At 31.8% G+C, this 20,173-nt stretch overlaps 2 protein-coding genes across 2 annotated transcripts; both read right to left on the reverse strand.

The window, feature by feature from the left end:
- Positions 1-2,692: 2,692 nt before the first annotated feature.
- LOC129289600 (ethylene-responsive transcription factor ERF023) lies at positions 2,693-3,535 on the reverse strand. Its single transcript, XM_054926392.1, has one exon. It carries the CDS (start codon positions 3,517-3,519, stop codon positions 2,923-2,925), a length of 597 nt encoding a protein of 198 aa, XP_054782367.1. The 5' UTR covers positions 3,520-3,535; the 3' UTR covers positions 2,693-2,922.
- Positions 3,536-6,170: 2,635 nt separating this feature from the next.
- On the reverse strand, positions 6,171-10,697 carry LOC129288018 (uncharacterized). The gene is made up of 3 exons (XM_054924322.1): positions 10,571-10,697; positions 9,695-9,762; positions 6,171-6,475 (listed from the first exon to the last, which is right to left on the reverse strand). Exons 1-3 carry the CDS (start codon positions 10,674-10,676, stop codon positions 6,305-6,307), a joined length of 345 nt encoding a protein of 114 aa, XP_054780297.1. The 5' UTR covers positions 10,677-10,697; the 3' UTR covers positions 6,171-6,304.
- Between the last annotated feature and the right edge of the window lie 9,476 nt (positions 10,698-20,173).

Genomic DNA, 20,173 nt, shown 5'->3' on the forward strand with positions numbered 1-20,173 from the left:
TCAGCCATATTTTCTCTCAAGGGGGTGTTCTAGCTTATGCATATCCTATTTCTTTACTGATAGCTCCAAGTAAATTAATATTTTTATTCACGTTAAAGTGTATTATTGCTTTTATATTTTTCATTAAGGAATGCTAAGCATCTCATAGTAATAAGTGGGACATTTTTCCTCTCGAATCATTTTATAGAGGAGCAAAAATCTCTCTTTATTAGTAATTTATTAATAGAGGGAGATTTTTTTTCCTCTGTGAAATAATTTAGGAGAAGAAATGTCAAACTCATTAGTACATAATGTTCAATGCTCTCTAAAAGAAAGTACAAAAATGCACTTTAATCTTTTTCATTCTCAAAATATACATTATTTTTACCACCAAGTATTGATTCAATCGAATTACTTAAACACAGTGTCTTAAATTTGAGTCTATATGAATGTACCCAACTTAAATCCATATTTCAATGTAACTTCAAATAACGAATGGTTAATTATATAAAAAATAAAAAATAGATTTTTTTTTTAAACAAAATCATTCTTGTTCTTGAAGTGTAGCATTCAATTTTTTATAAGGGTAAGACTTACGTATTTAGTCTTATAAACTTGATATACTTAGATTCAATCAAATTATGATAAGTAAATCTTAATATGTTAATAAAATTAATAACAAGATTTATTATATGATAAACAATCTATAAAAGATTTATATGTCTTAATTTAATTGAAAGTAATCACATTAAGTATATAAGAGTAAGTATATTTTTTTTCTTTTTATACTAATTACCTACAATGAGTTGATGAGCAATTAATGACTGATTTATAGAAATAACATAAAAATTCATACTGCCTGTGCCTAGTATCTATATGAGTTAAATGCTCAATGCTCAATATAAATATAAAGAGGACATGTCATTTATAATTTATAGTAATTAATAAATTAAATAGTATGATTTCGTTTATATTTTGTGGAATGAGAAGGAAAAGAAACATGTCTAAAATGTCATAAGGATGAGTAGTGCCATTGAAGATAATCATAGCCCTATGTAATTCTGATCCTTGACAATATGCCATGAAACCAATTTTTCTTAGCTGCATCTTATTGAACTCAAAAAGATCAGGATGATATCTACACACACATGTATGTAATGTATAATACAAAATTCATTAAAAATCGGCACTACTTAGCTTCTGTAATGAAAAATGAAATATATAATTTAGAAAACAAGGGGGAATTAAATTGTAATTCCAATGAATAATAAATACTCCCTTGTTAAAAAATATAAGACATTTTTTAAAAATTAAATGTTAAAAAATATAAAACATTACACTTTTTTTAAAAGTAATCTTATTGAATAATCACTTTATATTTATTTTAGAATAAAGCATCCTATTACATAGGGTAAATATGAAAAAATGATGTTAATTTGAAGACAAGTAACTACTTTATTAAAAATAAAATTCAGTTAAAAATGTCTTATATTTTTTTACAGTTGAAATATATTTTACATCAACTGGGTTCAAGGTCAAAAGAAACAAAAATAAGTAAAAGCTTACAAATGAATCCATGAAAAAAAAAAATGAAACAACTAATCGAAGAACGCTGGCGAACAGATTTTTTTTATTTTTTATTTTTTAAAATCGAAGCTTAGTTTTTTGTCCATGTTGTTGTTAAGCGAGAACGTTACGGGCCTGATACGAAAGGGGATTAAGCCCTAATGGCGACAACGTCATGTTACCAAAGTAGAATAATGTATTGCCCTTTTTAAATAGATTTTTATTAGTTTCATAATAATCATAGTTTGTTGTAACTATGATCTGTTCTGTATGTAATTATAGATTCTCAATTGTTCAAACGTAACATCAACGCATTTCCTCACGAAAATTCCCATATTAGTTCATGACGTACCCAATTTGACTTTATTTTATCTCTTCCTTGGCTTAGCTATTTCATTCCCAAATTATACCTAGGATTTTAGATTCTTCTTCTTTTTTTAAATTTCTTTTAAACAATGATCATATCTTACGCACTGCTAGAGTTTTGACCTACCGTAGCCTAAATTAATAGAGTCAAGTTTATATTATTATTTAAGTTATTAGATAGTGATTGAAGCCACCAAAGGGTAGCTTTTCACATAAATGATTTTGGCAAAATTAGGTACACACTACACACGCTAACACTCCTTTTGAAATAATGAAACTGGCAAAACAAAAAGGACTGATTTCAACATTTTTTATTATTTATTTATAAATAGTCAAAAATACTCTCTCTTGATTTTTCTGGGCATAAATTGATAAGAAATTTATGTGCAATTATTTTAAAAAAATATAGATTTGTCGTTAGTTCATAGAGAATAAATTGCACTTTACATGCATAATTCAAATTTCAAATAAAGGGAGAGTCATCAAAATTGAGGTACTTCCTTAAAAAAAAATCAAAATAAAGGTACTTGTCCCAGAAAAAGATAGAAATTAAAGAAAGGAAGATAGAAAGTTTTCAAACTTCACAAACAAATACTTCATGATAGAAATCAGGATTGAGCATTCTGGAAAGATCACATCGCTGAGAGAAGAAATTAAAGAAGAATCATAACATTTTATACAAAGCTAATTAGTCACAAGGGGCTGGAGCAGAGTATGCAAAACTGAAACTCTTTACGAAAATATTGTAAGCTTAATTAATTAGTGGTATAATAGTAATTCATACGATGAATACTGAATAGTATTAAGAAGCAAACACATGTTTGTATCACTGATTCAACAAATTAGTGTCTGAGCTGATGAATATTTGACTATTTATGCTGTGTAGCAACCATGATATAACAATAAAATAATAACTAATACTCCAATAATTATTGTTTATTATTGATGAGAACACAAACAGTTGGCAAATATATACGGAGCATACCAACCACTGGACGCCATTAATACACATTATAAGCACGCCATGAATTGTTGCTGCTGCGACAGCAGCTCCATCTCCGGCCACACCGTGATGTCGCCGGAAGGAGCCCACGATGACCCGCTCGGAGAACTCCAGAAACGCCCGCTGTTCATCAGCTCTGGCAATTCAATCTCGCCCCAGAAATCATCGCCCCCGCTGTCGCCGTCGCCGTCGCCGTCGGACATAATGCTATTCTTCTTCGCTGAGGATTTCATTGCATGAGCCGCCTTAGCTGCCGCCTCCTGGATATCTCTGGCGGCACATGTGGATGGCCGCGGCAAGAGCTCCACCTCGTCGGGGAAATTGAGCTGTGCTTTCCTGCCTTTCAAGCAGTACGCCGCCACGTCATAAGCCTTTGCTGCCATCTCCGGCACCGGAAACGACCCCAGCCATATGCGTGATTTCTTACGGGGCTCCCGGATTTCCGACACCCATTTGCCCCACCGCCGCTTACGGACACCCCGGTACACTGGGTGGCGCGTGCCTCCGACTCGTGACTTATCAGACTTGTCAACTGTGTCAACGGCGACGGAGGATGCAGCGGCTGTTAGGTCATCGTCGCGAGTGCAGGGAGGTGTTGGCTCCATTCACAAAGTGCCAGGGTCAACCGATTTTTGCCGAGTATCTTCAACATTTATAAGGTGGAGCAGACGCTATTACTATGACGAGGGATCTGCAATTACGGAATTGTCCCTAGACATTGCAGTTGAGTTAAAAAAAAAAAACTACTCCCCCAATCTAAAATATAAACATTATTAATAAAGTATATATTCTCATAAAGATATGTATTATTTTTTTACTCTTAATTTTAATTATAAATTTACTTCATAATGAGTGAAAAATAACTTTACATAAAAATTTAAGTTAATAATTGAAAAAAAAATTATATATATTAAATTACTTATATTTCAAATAAATTTTGATTGAGAGAAATTATCGAGTAAGAATTTGTGTCTCTTGTCATTAAAGAAAAAACAAGGATTAGTGTCTCTTAAATGATTTCACCTGAAATTGAAGTGAGTATATAGTAGGGCTTAGGCCTTAGCATTGTGTTTCTTTATCATTTTTTTTTTCATTCTAAGTAAAATCACTTTAATAGATTCTTAAAGCTACAAAGAAATCGGGCATCGATGATAGCAACTGTACAGGAAGCTACCAAATAGGCAAATGCGTCACCTATGCTTATCATGTGAAATTAAAAAGAAGACAAATTAAACCGCGTTGTACGTAAAAAGACATGTTGGCAAAAAGAGGGGGGTGTTGAAAAGACACGGCAAGTGATTAAAGTTGTGATTCTATTAATTGTAATTTATTTTTAAACTACTGTATTAATCAGTGATATATTCATATTTTGTATTATATCCTCAATAATCATTTTTAAATATTAAGTAAAACTGAGAAAGGAATATGTGTGTGAGGTATGTGGAACTGCATAAAAAAATTTAAGACTTTTGTGAAACAAATAGATTAGTCAATTAATGATAAAAACAACAGTTAGACACAGTTTATTTGAGTAATGCAAAACACCCATTGACAGCAAACAATTGGCGGGCAGCGGAAAAGTGTTGGATTAAAGTAACAAACACATTTACACCCTCCCTATTATTTAGAAGATAAAAATAAATTTTTTTAATCTTATTTATAAGTCACTGTAGTAAATTTTTATTGCAAATTTTTTTTATTTTTCATGAAATGTTGGAGAAATAAAATATTAGTATGCTATATTAAATATGTATATTTAATAAGAGCAGTGTTGAGAATTTAATAAATTTTTAGATAAAATTAATAAATTTTTATGTTTTTATTTTGATAAAACATGTTAAAAATAATTTATAAATAAAATTAAATGAGTAATTAACAAAAATTAGTTCAATTGATAATAATTACCTCTCCAAATACTCTTCATACTTAAAGACATGTCAAGTTTTTGGGACCTAATTCATCAAAACCTTTTCTTATTTAAAAAAAAAAAACACACACACACACAAATACATGCTTTTTTTTTTTGTTTTAATGATTGAATGTGTGCTGATCTTAAGAATAAAAAATTCATCTTACAGCGGAATAACATATAACTCGGTTCATGAGTTCACTAAAATTTGGTGAGTTTTAGGACTCAAAGAGTTATTGATTATTTGCGAACAAAACAAAATTGCTAGGTCGACAATAAAACTTTAATTTGAACATTTTTATAGCTGTTAGCAAAAGAATTTTTTATTAACAATGTGGTGGATGATTTTGACCATTTTGCAAACCGGTTAAATGTACGGATGGACAAGGGAAGACGTGACAGTCCCAAAAAAGCAACACGTCGGCAAGGGCGTGATTCCCACAACATGAAGGGGCGCGTGATGGAGAAATTTATCAAAAACTCTCTCCATCCAATGTGAGCAGAACAGAGGCGGGCGAGGCCGCGAGGGGGACGGAGGACAGAGGTGCTGGTACTAAAATGACCAACGTGCCCCTCCTTCGCTGTCAAATTCTTCCTTTGATCCAGTTTATCAGTCACTCTCTAAAGAAGGGGGGTGATCCGATTTATAAATTATTAAATTGATAATAATATTTTATTTTAAATAAAATATCTAAATTATTTTTTTAAAAAAATTAGATTATATAATTTATTTATTTTTTAAAAGTTATTTTGTAATTTTATTAAATTTTATTTTTTATATTTTTATTATATTGATATTGATGAGTTTGTATAAATGAGTTATGAATAAGATCGAAAGATTACTATTTATACCAGAATTAAAAGACAAAATTGTACTTTTAAATTTTTGAATTCCGCACAACTGATTTTAAATTAAAATTCAATTTATTTTGGTGTATTATAATATATAAAATTAGATAAAAATAAATATAATATTTTTTAAATACATTAAATATATAAAGTATTTGACATATGATATTATATTACATGTGGCCTTGTGAGTCAGGAAATAAATTAATTTGAATTATGTACTTTTATACAGGGATTTGAAATTCTTTTTAAAGTCACACGAAATTAAGAAAAAAGTATTCATTGAAAAATAACTTTAATCAATAAATAATAAAATGGTACTGTTTACCCTTTATTTTTTATTTTATATTGGCGTTGATGACGGAAAAAATATGAAAATAGATAAAAAAAATTATATACCCATGGAATTCATTCCGCCTGAATTTTATATTAGATTGGTGTTCGTTTTATTCAAATCAATAAAATAGATAAAAAAATAATTTTTTAAAATGAGACGAATAAAAAGAATCTAGAAGTGCTTGAAAGCCGAAAGAAAGCATGGAGAAGCTTTTGCATGTGTGTGAGATTGCGGGTAAGCTCACATCCTCACATGGAGGAGGGTGTGCACGGGATTAGGGTGAGCGTGTTTCCCTTTAAATCGTAATTTGGATGGGCTTTTTTGGTGGGCTTGACAGGGACAACAAAAAGGCCCATGCATCGCTGTACTTGCCATGTGTCATCTGAACAACCAATTGGCTTTTGAGCTTCCAGATAGCGAATTGATAATGACCACTGCTTCTATTCATCCCACGAACCATCTTATCCTACAGTTTTCACATTAATCATAATGCTTCCTTAATAATTACACACACACACACACACACAAAATCAAACAGGATTTTCTCCAATTATTGTAAAATTACGCTTGTCGTTTCATTTTTAAAATACGTACAACTATTTTTAAAAACTTTTTGTTAACCTAATGCCGACATTTCTTCTTTTTCTTATGAAATATTTTCGGTGGCTCAAGAGATTTAATGGAGATCCCAACTACTCTCTCTATTAATTAAATCTTACTTTTAATAAAATAATTATTTATTTTTTAATTAAATTTATATGTTTATATGTACCCCTATCAGCGGCGGAATCAAAACCTTGAATCAATGGATGCAAGACAATACAATTTAAAAATAAATAAGTAAAACAATAATATTCTAATTTTTTAAAATTAATTGCATTAGGCAAAAAATATGATAACATAAGTAAAATTATACATATTTTTATTTGAGAAAAATATATTGAGATTTTATTTACTAAAAATATGCTAAGAATGTTGATATAGAGTTTAAATTTAGACCCCAAATATTTTTTTATTGAATTTGAAGAGTTCAAAAAGTTAAAAAATAGAGTGTAAGGTTGTAAATTTCTCATATTATATGTGTAATTTTTCTCATGTGAGGTGGTGCATTTGCCCCCTCACATGTATGTGGCTCCGCCACTAATCCCTATGAAACCCTATAATAAATATAAAATTATTAATTAATAAAAAAAATTAAAAAAAAATAATAATTGCACTTTTAAAGATTAAAAATATTTTATATTTTTTAATATTTAATTTTTTAAAAAATATTTTATATTTTTAAATTAAGGAAGTAATTTAAAGTGAGCAGAATGGAATCCTTTGAGCATAAACTTTACCCCAATATTATTACATTAGGGTAGAATCGAACCAAAAGTGTTTGTGATGTCATACGGATAATTCTTTTATGTTAAAAATTTGCACATGTTTCTCAAAAAATTATAATAAAGATTTTCCTTTTGTCATCCGAACTATGTGAGTTTCATGTAAATCATACGAATCCTTAAAAAATGGTTTTTACATTATTTAAGGCTCGTGAATAATATCGCTTGGTAAAAATGTTGTATTTGATATCCCTTCCTATATAAAAGATAAAATTTATTTCACAAACAGAACGACAGTTAATTTAATTTTTAAAATAAAGAAATTCTGTTTAATTTTAAACTTATTCTTATAATTTTTTAAATTTTAATAATTTTGTCCATGTAATTTTAATGAAACTAAAAAAATATTGATCATATACTTCATCCTTCCTTTTTAAGAGAAGAGTCACGCATGTTTGAGAAATAAATAAGTAGATAAAGATAATAAAATGAATATATGTAGTCCATCGAATTTTGATCAAATGCTATGGCTGATTTCAAATAGTGCCGTTTTATAGACAAAAACAGACAAATGAAATTCCATTAGCAGTGTATCGATGACTAATGTTAAAGTTTTAGATTTTTGAATAGACTAACAACTGCTTTGTTAGGTGCATGCATTTAAACAAACAATGATTGATGGAAGTTTATCAAAGTTTATTTCGGTCTTAAAAGTCTTATCCATATTTAGTTTTCATTTAAAACATTCCCTTTTATTGTTTTTTCAATGTTACCTCTAAACCCAAATTTCAGATTTCAGAGTTGTGCGCACAAACGCAATTTTTTATGCCCTATTGATTGAAATTAGTTTATTATAATTTGGCGAGGACTGCTTCATTCAATTAACAATTTTATAGATCATCATCAAACTAATTTATGCAATTTATATCTAAGTCTTTCTTTCTTTCTTTTTTCTCTTCTTGGTTCTTCTTTTGTGCTGCCACTTCACATCACATACTTAAATGATTTTTTTATTAATATTTGTAAGTAACTTCTTATTAAAGATAGGCAATAGACATAAATTGAATGAACACAAAAATTAGTATTTTACACTAATGAAACAAAATATAACATGAAAATATAGTTTTGGATTTTTTTTTTTAACATAAAACTTGTGCGTATAATAAGGTTGGAAGCGAATTATTGTTTCGGGGTTGCTATCATTGATTTAATGCGATGAAAACTTTATTGGATCCTCTTTTCCCGCATAGTAAGGACCACGCCTACCATTGAACATAAAAAAAAAAAAATCAAATAATATTAATTATTTTATTCTAAATCATTTATTACCATTGTTGGCCAACACTCTAGATGTCATCTACGTTCACGGGATAATTTTGACTTTTGAGCAGATATTATCATATCTTTGGGGCATCTCAAGTTCACATATTTCAGGATATATAATTTAACACCAAATTGACAAAAGAACCAAACCCTGTTCTCAAGGCCATTCTATTTTTGCAGTCTCAATAAATTGATTAATGGTGAAGCTTAATTAGGTCAAATAACTCAATGAAAATCTTATGAATCATATATTATTTTTATGGTTATTTAAATACTCAATTTTTAAAGACTTACAATTATTAAAATTTTTGAGCATTATTGCTTACTGGCATAGTGGATTGAATTATTTTAATCATTATTACAGGAAAAAAAAAAGCTTTTCAAAACATTTATTTTTTTGCTATTGGAGAAGCATTTACAAAACGCTCATATATGCGAAAGCGTTTGTACTATTTTGTAAAGATGTCCCTTTGTGATGTTTGTTTCTTTTCTTTCCTCAATTATCGAAATTTGTAAGAGTATGCTATAAAGAATGGAATGAATAAGAATATACAATACCAGCAAGCTAGCCGGAGATTAAAGGTTTTATTCAGCAAAAGAGAAAAAATTTAAATTGGTGTTATCGTTCTTCTTAGATTCATGGATATGTGCGTAAAAGCTTCTACAGCATGCAAAAAAAGCTACATGTGTAGCTGTCACTAGAGTGTTCATGAGATGGGACGGGATCGGGACACCCCTGTCCCGTGGCCCCTCCCGAAAAATAATCGAGACTAAAAATTTGTCCCGTGTCTTGTCCCGTCCTAGAAGCTGTCCCGTCCCAAAAGGAGTCGGGACGGGACCGGGACGTCCCGAATCAACGAGATTGTTACAATCTTTCAACTTATTACTTAACAAGAAAAAGCATCCAGATCTTTTTTTTCACAACTCAACCATATAAATTAAATTTTTTTCACAACTCAACACCCAAATCTTTTTCTTTAAAAATATTTCTCAACAATGTCCTAATTTTATGGGAGATTTGGAGAGAGAAAAATTACCTCATACTGCTTCCATTTGAACAGCACTTGAATTCTTCCCATATTCTCGATCACTTCAAATTCCTTCCCTACAAAATCATATTGAAATAAAAAATTCAGTCTTGCTGTTCACCTGAAGTATTCCTATAATTAATTTATCATTAATTGCAGAATTAAAATTACTGTAAAAACACAATAAGGTTTTGAAAAAGAACCTATTTTTAGCATGCCCTACAATTTATAAGTGATTCACTGTACTCTTCAGGAAGCTCTTTCACATCATAACCCTAATACTTAAAAATTGCTATGACAGAAAAAGAAACAAATTAGAAGACACAAGTTGACTGCATGCTTTGTAAGCAAAGCTATACTGTGTCAACTGTCAAGGTACTAAATCTAAACCTGCCACTTTTTCTCAACCTTCGTCATACAATGTAGTCTCAACCAGTGATGTCGTCATCTTCCCCACAAGAATATGCTTAGTCATGTAGGAAAAAATTCAAGAAAAAAGGATGCTTTTGGAAATACCAAGATTTCCCACTAAAGGAAAAAAAGTAGTAACAAAAAATAAAATTAAATCAAGTCTACAAAGAACATTTCAACAGGCAGCAGCAACATTCAAAAGACAAACAGCAACAACAATTCAGCAAATACAGCTCAACAAAGACAAGTAACTTCTAAGTAATAAGTGCAACAAGTCAAGAATCAACAACTTAAGCTCCAAGCACAACTTCAACTTCAACTCATTACTCTTCCTCTTCAAATGAGATATTTGAAGCTAATGATTCTTCTAAAAATAAAACAATAAACACAATATAAACAAAAATTATTAAATATAGATAAACAAAAAGTTAAATCATATTAAAAGAAATAATCAAATATAAAAAATGATTTTACCTTCCACAGCTTGCTCTATATTATTAAAATTATCAACATCAACGCCTTTTAGTTTCGCAGTTGATGGAGATAGCCAGTTTTGGGCACAAATTAGTGCCTCAACCATCTTTGGAGATAGGGAGCTCCTAAAATCATCAATTACACGAACTCCTGTGCTAAATGTAGATTCTGAAGACACTGTGGAAACAGGCATGGCCAATACATCATGTGCAATCAATGAAAGGACTTTATATTTAGCTGAATTCAATTTCCACCATGTTAAAATGTCAAAATTTAGATCAAGTGCTTCAGCTAACTCATCGTGCAAATACTTGTCCACCTCTGCATACTTATCTGCTTAAACCTTAATCTCTATTTGGGCAAGAAACCTTTGAAATGAAGCCCTAGACCTAGAACTTAAGGAAGTTAAAGGCCTACGATCTGATCCAAGTGATTGAGTCAAACTACTTTTACTTGCTCCTTGTGTCTGACTCTGGCTTTAACTTTGAGTCTAAGATGTGTCAACCCCACTTGAATAATGATCATATAAACGATACAAGACATTTGAGACTTTTTTTGTCATAGCTTCACGTTGTGTAGTCTCAGGAAACATATCCTCAAAAGCAAACTACAAATATTTCATTTTATACCTTGGGTTAAGTACCACTGCTACCACAAGCAAAAGATTAAGTTTCTCTAAGTTCCCCTAATACTTATTATACTTGGTCACATGCTCTTAGCCATATCAAAAAGAAAGGAATTATGATTGTTTGCACTTTCATATAAAATTGCCAAGACATCAACTATCTATTGAAAGCAAACATTTGAGGTCACATAAAGTGATCCTGAAAATTGTAAAGTAATATCATAGAACACCTTCAAAAAGATCATAAAATCTTTTGCATCCTTCCAATCATTTTCATTAGAGGGACCAATCAAATTTTTATCTAAGAAGAAGTTTCTATAATCATTATCTTGCTGCTCCATCCTCTCAAAAACGCTGCAGAATTTAATTGCACTCTCTAACATGATGTAAGTTGAATTCCATCTAGTTGGACAATCCATGCTTAGTAGCTTCTTTGAATCAATTTTCATTTTTTTCACAAGCTCCTTGAATTTATGAAACCTTGATTGAGAAGATCTCACATATTTAATGGCATTTCAAATGCTTTCAATACACTTGTGTATATCCTTCACACCATCAGAAACAATCAAATTTAAGATATGCGCACAACAGCGCAAGTGCAAGAACTCCCCATCACAAACTAAACCATTCCAATGCCTCAAGACCCCCTTTAAAGATGCCAAAACAGTGTCATTAAAAGAAGCATTATCAACTATGATTGTAAACACCTTATCAATGCTCCAAAACAACAAGCATTTCTCAATTTCTTGAGCAATTGTTTCTCCCTTATGATTTTCAACACACAAAAATTCAAGATTCGCTTTTAATATGTACAATGCTCATCAACCCAGTGAGCAGTTAAGCACATATAATTGGCATTTTGATTGAAAGTCCAAGTATTAGTAGTGAGTGAAACATGAATTTGAAATTTTTTAAAATACCTTTTCAACTTTCTAGCTTCTTCAAGGTACAACTTGTAGCAACCTCTAGTAACTGTCACTCTTGAAGGGACTTGAAAGCGAGCTTCTAACCTTCTCATCATCTCTTTAAAACCATCACCTTCCACAACATTAAAAGGAATCTCATCCACTATCATAAATATAGCAATGGCTTGTCTGCAATCGAGCTGATTAAATAGATGATGACTCAAAGTTTTAGATGACCCTAATTGAGAGCTCGATAGCAAAGATTGTGCCAACTTGTTTACTTTGTTCGTATTTCTGGGATATCTTTTTACATGTTTTCTCATTCCATTTGTCCCATGTCTTGTAAAGTCACAACCAATTATTGTTGGGCAATACTTACACTTAGCACGAGGTTCTCCATTAGTTTTGTCCAACAGCAACCTTTCAAAATGCACCCAAACAGTTGATTTACGTCTCATTCTTCCACTTTCTCCTTTATTCTTTAACTCATTTCCCTCATTTTCCTCTTCAGTATCAGGTGATAAAGCATTTTCAGGATCTCCTTCTATTGTTTCAACATTTTCTTGAAAGGTGGGTGTAGTGGCCATTTTTCTTTACAATGTAGATTTAGCCAATAGCAGCAACAACAACAACCCTTAACTGATTAAAACCTCATATTAAATATTCAAATAGATTTGAAAGAGCCACGCCATAGATTTGACCAGCCTAACATAGTAAGCACGATAAGTCATCAAAATTTTCAACAAATTGGTAGAGAGATAAAATCCATTAAATCTCACAACAGACAAAAACAAGCAAGCAATTAATATATTGTTGCAGCACTATTTTCAGCAAGCATAACAAAAGGAGAATAAAAATATCACCTTCTGCTTCTGAACATAAGATTCATTGATAGCCCTCAGACGTTTTCTAATGGCCTAGAAAGAAGATGGAATTAAATTATATTAACACATTTCCTAACTAATGTTTATTTTTCTTAAAAACAAGAATAAATAGAATGGGCATATAAACATATCACCGAGATAACAGATTTACCTCTTTGCAATTTAGAACAATTGTCTTATGAAAGTTTGCTACTTGTGTCAATGAAATTTCTCTTGCTTCCTGATGTTCCCACGTTAGATAACAAGAATTTAGGAAAAGGATATTTAATTTCAAAGTATTCTTAGAGTTGAAAAATTACAAGTAGCATCACTTAGGGAATAGAAGAATGAAATATATATTTAAAAAAAGAGCCTTAAAACTTGAAAATAACGAGGCTGTAGTGACATTATAAAATAATTGCAATGCAGTAAATTGTAAGAAAATAATTAGAAAAGTTTGAGACAAGCCAGGCAAAGTTAGAAAGTGCGATCGGAGGATATGCCAGGCAAAGTTAGAAGAAATGCCAATATATTATGCTTTCAATATATACTAAATACATTCAAACAAATATAGTACAATACAATAAACGGACAGTTCAGGAGTGCTCTCACTAAATTCAAAACCCCACAAGATCATCAATAAATGGATGATTAAACAAAGCACACACTGTCAAATTTGCTACTATAAATCATCTTTTTAATACAACCAAAATAGAATTTGCCAAAGAAATTTTATCATTCTACCTCAAGGCCATCAACTATCTCTCTATATCCAAATTGCACATATTCTTTTGTTAGAGTCTCCTTGGGGCAATTTGGTGTTTGGGGGTGAAGGTTTGGTGGCCCAATAAGACAATAAATCAGTAATGAAACGATCTAGATCTGAGGACAACGAGGAGAATGATGGATTTGAGGTAGCACCAGATCTAGGTGGAAGAGAATAATAGCTATGGAAATATGAGGCAACGTTGGGAGCCTGGGACGAAGATTTAGGTGGAGATCTGGGTTGAGGCAACAAATACCTCGCACTGCAGCTCGAGACAGAGGCGTGGAGGTGGAGACGGAGGCGTGGTCCAGGTCGCAAAGGCAAAGGCGTCAACTCTTATCTTTGTGCGTCGGAACTCGGGTAGAAAGATGTAACCGAAGGACCGAAGGTCTACTCTGTCTCTGTGGCTGGGCGACTAATCTGCGTCGGAGGGATCTTTGGAGTTGGAGCTTTGGAATGGAAGGGAAAGATGGAAACCGAACTGAGCTTTGGAATGGCAGAGGGATCTTTGGATCTGGAAAGTGGAAAGGGAAAAATGAACTTCAAAATGACAAAATGGCCTCTCTGCCACGTATCTGTCTTAGAAAAGCTAAAAATAACATTAAAAATCAATTTAATTAAAATAAATAAATAATAGTTAAATTTAAATATATATATATATATATACTGAATATAAACAGGACGGGACATCCCGATGGATGGCCCGTGTCCCGTCCCATTCCTTCCCTATTTTGGCCTTGTCTCATAAAAGTCCCGTCTTGAATTTTTTCGGGTCGGAACAGACCCATCCTAATGTGATCAGGACGAGCACAGGCCGATACGGGGTCAGTTGGGCCGAGTATATCTTGAACACTGCTAGCTGTCACACATTTAATTAAATGTTTAAACCATGTATATTGAAAAGGCTAAACACGTCAAGAGGATAAAATAAAATATCTAGCTCTTATTTTTGCTAGAGACCACATCATTCATTTGGGACAGATTTTCAGTCAGAACATTGAGTACTATGCCATAAATTCATGCACAGTCAATTTTTGCTCTTTCCAGCTCTAGCATTTTACCCAATCGTATCCAGAAGCGAAACCAGAATTTATAAATAAAGGGGATCCATATTAAAACTATATATATTATAAATTTTTTAAAAATTTTAAGGAAGTTAAAAGTATATAATATTTATATAATATAAAAAAATTTAAAAAATTGGAGGAATCACGATCCCCCCCCCCCCCCACTGCTGATCGTATCCCATGTGATCACCCTCCGATGGCAGCAGTGTGGTATAGATTAGGTTAATGTATTATTGTCAATGCTATTTTGCATTACAAGATTTTTAACCGTGCTGATAAAAAATACATCAAAATATGTTATTTTAAATTGCAATGTTCGGTCTCATCCACAAAACAAACAAACAAATAAAACATGCCTTTTAATTTCCTCCTCTTTTGTTTTTATAACCTTATGGTTAAGAGCATGAGGATGTGAATAGAATTATGGGATGTTTTTTTTTTTAAAAAAAAAAAGTGTGGTTGGCATGTCTTGAAGAGGAATAGATATGTGTTTAATTGAACATGGAAAAATATATTAAATATTTGCTATTATTTTTCTGACTGCCGAAAACAATTTTTCAAAAATATTCAGTCTTACTTTTTTTAATGTAGCTGAAATATAGTATAATTTAATAAAAAAAATATATTTTGATTCCTGTACTTGACTCATATTTTGCTATAAGTCTCTATATTTTTTTTGATATTTTGAATCTCTACACTTTCATTTTTGATCTTTTAAGTCCCTAAATGAACAAAGTGTATAGACCTTTGATGAACTAAAATACCAAAAAATGAAAGTATAGGAATTTAAAATTTCAAAAAAATATACAGGAACCTATAATAAAACATGAGTAAAGTGCAAGAATCAAAATGTATGTCTTTTTTTAATATATTATATTGTTTTGATGTAGCTTTTTCACCTGCAGTCTCTAGCTTGAATGTGAAATTGAGAGGTTTTGGACCTGTTTAGTTCCTGTTCACATTTTTTATTTTTAAAAATTGTTTTGTAATTTAATTTTTGAAATTATTTTTCCAAACAAAATATAATGAAAATTTGTTTGATTATATCAATTTAAAAAATTTTAAATTTTAAAAATAAACTGATAATAATGATTATAGAGTAGTGTTTTGTGAAAAAAATTGGCCAAACTGCAATTTCCAAAAACTAAATGCCGTATATTTTGAAAAAAAAACAATTTAAAATTATTTATATTTTTTAAAAAATAAAAAAATAATTTTAGAAACAATTAAATCCAAAATATTTGAAATTATTTATTCAAATGAGTTTTTAACTTTTTTATTTTTAAAAATAAAAAATAATTTTTAAAAAGCAGAAAACAAACAAGCCCTTTTTATCCCTATTTTTTACCAAGCGTAATAAATATTGGCCACAGTAGAGGGGTTGAGGTTGTCGCCTAGATGGAAAGATGTTCGTGAAGCAGTAATAGAAGCAAGGGTATTCTAGTCTTTTTATGTCTCATTCCTGGTCAATTGGTCAATAGTGCAATGCACATTCCCTCGACTCCTTGAATCCTCACTGCAGGGGGATGAAAGGAGTGAACCAAACCCAACCACACAAAGAACCCCATTTTTATTCCCATCTCATCAACAAAAATTCAAGTAACCAAACATGGCATCAGATTTTTTTTTTTTTTTTTCGCACGCTATTTTACTATGTCAGATTCGTACATTGACTAGAGGGAGTTTTTAAAAACTATTTTTCTGCAATTGCAGGAATTCAAGCTTGAGATTCCATATTTAAAAAATTTAGGTGAATTAAAAATCAGGACTTCTTAAAATTTTGTCATATTTTCAAATTCAAAAAGCTCTTACATCATCACATGAGCTATAAGATTTTATAATGCTATAAAGTATATGTCAAATTTTATCAATTAGAACAATAGTTATTAGCAAGTAAGTACAAGTTTTGTCCTTGGCATCTTTTTCTTGCGAATCCTGGACACAGCGTGCAGGGCAAAAGAAAAATAAGTGTGAGAGAGGAAGTGAGGTACAGGCGTACAACTAAGGGTACGAAGGCGGTATTAGATTATACAACAAAGGACTTCACAGATCACACACACACACACACACAGAGATGGGACCCTTCCAACTAGAATTGGTCCTAAAAATGAATAGAGAAAGAGAGTGGTGGTACCTCGTATCAATTATTGCTGCTCTCCGCCTTCAGCTTCACTGTTCAATATTTCATTCACAACCACTCATTATTTCAAATATATGCATTTACATCCTTTTTTTGTTGAGTTGAGATACGAATCTAATTTCAAAATTTTTATGCAGATGCATCTCATATTTTCAAGTTTTTTTGTGCAATTTCGCCTCAACATTTTTTAAAATAATATAATGTCACTTAAGCTAACAAATTCGAACTTTAACAATTAGTTTGACCCTGATTTGTTGGGTTGACAACCACGTGACATCTATTTTAGGAATTAAAAAACAACAAAATAACAAGTGGTGCCTCTTCATTTTCGAACCCAAAAAAAAAAAAAAAAGAGTTCATCTTCATGCTTTCATATTGAACGATGGAGGAGAGAGAGGGCTGAAGAGCCAAAGAGGTGAGATGGATGAAGAAGAACGCAAGCGATGGTGTTGAGGCTGACGCAGCCATAGCAGTCAAAATTGTGTATCTGTGATTGAATTAAAAAACATTGAGGCAAAATTGTGTCAAAAAATACTTTAGGATATGGCTTGAACCTAGCTGGAAATATTAAAGACAGATTTGTACTTTAATCTTTTCCTATTTAAGAAGCTATCCTCCAAATATAATGCTTCCCTTGTCATGCCTTGTGTATTCGTGACCCACTTTCACCCTAATATTCACCACAAAACCTACTCCTTATTTTTTTTTAATTCTTGAAAATTCATATTATAATAAATGACACATTATTGAGAAGGATTTCCTTCTTATGAGATTTGTGAAACTGTATTTTTTTAATGTAATTATCAGACTAGATCATATTCTAGTATTATCAAGTTTAATTAGGAATGGTTATCTCAAAGATTTTTTGTTTTGTTTTGTATTTACACCAAGTTGAATTAAACAATCATAACATCTTTCAGTAAAACTAACGCCTGTTGATGAAAAATTGTATCTTTCAAGCATCTTATTACTTGTTGCACTAACAGTTGGCCTGTTATTACACTATGTTGTGAGTCTTCATTATTATATTCTAAGCATGCATTTTATTAGTGACTAATCATTTCTTCCCCCAAAGAAATTGTTAAAGGGTTAAATGGAAAATTTTCCTTAAAATTTTTTCTTCAGGCACATAGGTATCTGAACTTTTTGATGGAACTTTTTTTTTTGGAACTTCAAAAAAAAAAAAGAAGAGTGCTTTTTCACCCTATCCTTAAATCTTCCGCCTGTTGAATGTCAAAACTCAAGTTTAACTCACAAAAATGCCACGTTAAATTATAAAACCTTACATGTTGAGCCTGAGTGATGAGTCCAACATCTAATTCGTCACTTCTCCAAGTTCTCGGGCCATGTTTGGTATGATGGAAGAGTTTTTAATGGAATCGGAATCGAAATCGAATTGAAATTGGAATAGAATTTAAAAGTGTGTTTGGTATGATGATAGAATCCTGATATAATTTTAATAAAATATAAGTACTTAAAATACGAAAAGACTAAAGTGTCCTTTTTAAAATTAAAAAAAAATATATTGGAGGAGAGAGAAGGGGTAAATTGGAGAAAGGGAACCATGGAATTGGATTCCATGATGCATATGATGAAATTGGATTCTGTTCAAATTTTCTTGAATCTTGATTCCAAAGAATCATAATTATTGCATACCAAACACACATGTTAACAGATTTCATGTCCAATTTCATTCTTTCTCCATGATTTCAAGCTACCAAACGAGGCCTCCAAGGCAACATCTTGACATCGGATGCACTTGTCCCAAAAAAGATTATCTGTCTCTGAATTCTCATGGTTTCCTGTTGCTTGGTCACCGTTCATCTCATCACCGGATGAGTTCGAGCCTTGAGCCGACACTTAGAGAGGTAATCTTGCGAACCCATTATCCCATAATCGTTTTACACGTGTGTTGTTCGCAGGCCTGGTAACTCTGGGTAGCAAACTGGGTATCCCCCCCCCCTCTCTCTCGCTCTGTACTTTGTTTCTTCTTGTTTTTGAAAAATGTTCGAATCAAGTGGGGGCTTTAACAGGGTATCACGAATTGCAGACTAATGAGTTTGAACTCTAATTCTTGTTTCATCGTCTAATCGAGATGCCATTAGCGAGCAGATACAATTTGAAAGTAAAATGTGAGTGAGAAGGGGGGAGAGAGAGGAGAAGAGGGTAAGAGAAGTACAATCACCATGCCACAAGTAAGGTTTTCCAATTTAACGTGTCATTTTGTGGGTCAAATTTCAATTTTGACGATCAACAGATGGAGGAATTAACAGCAGGATGAAAAAACACTATTCTTGAAAGTTCCAAGGCAGAAATGTTCCATCAAAAAATTTCAATTCTTGGGCAAATCTGCCCCATTAACCCATTGTTAAATGTGCTCATGTAAACCAAAAAAATAAAATAACAAAAATAGATAATTGATTCCCGCCATCTCTTCCTCAAGACTAAGATCATTTTTTTTTTTTTATTGCCCAAAGTATCCTCACAACTGGCAGCTGTGAGATTAACCTCCTGAAAAATTTAAACATCATTTAAAAGATTGTCCTTTCTCAAATAATGTTCTTTTATACACACATTCAAGAATTGAATTTTGAAATGATTTTTAAGGACTAGGATCATCTTGAGCTCACGAGAGAGACAATCAAGGTTTATTTGGACTGAATCAACGAGGCATTAACAAACACGTATATTTGGTGCAGAGAAGCCCCACGATACTCTTCTTTTCATTATCTGTATTGTCAATGGGATTATGGTTCTCTAAAAACCCAGCCCACACCAGTCCTGACATTATCGAATTGGATACTCTCGTGTTCGGCTTTTTGCTCTTGTCTCCATTTCTTGTATTTTTGGGCGACTCTTGCCTTACTCGTCTTGGGCTCAAGTTGAATGGTGTATCGTCTTCAGGGCCCATTGGGTTTCCCTGATGTGAAGGGACTTTATTCCAATCATTTTTAAGGCCTGGGGCAGGTAATCACTGACAACAAGCATACTCTTTATCACAAAAACTAAAAGAACCAATAGGCACTTAATACTCAATAGAATTGGCAAGGACTACTATCAATATTTTTTAGGACAAAGATTTGAACCTTAAGGAGTGACAGATATAAAAGTTAAAGCAACCTCCAATGGATCATGCCATCGTTACCCATAACTTCCGTAAGGTCTACAACACGAGGGTCTGGATTTAGTCTATGGTGGATAATAAACTCGGGATATCCTAGGATATTAGGCGGCCTA

This window comes from Prosopis cineraria, unplaced genomic scaffold (genome assembly GCF_029017545.1).
Source record: "Prosopis cineraria cultivar Desert tree isolate PC_DT_omini unplaced genomic scaffold, ASM2901754v1 PC12, whole genome shotgun sequence".
Lineage (NCBI taxonomy): Eukaryota > Viridiplantae > Streptophyta > Magnoliopsida > Fabales > Fabaceae > Prosopis > Prosopis cineraria.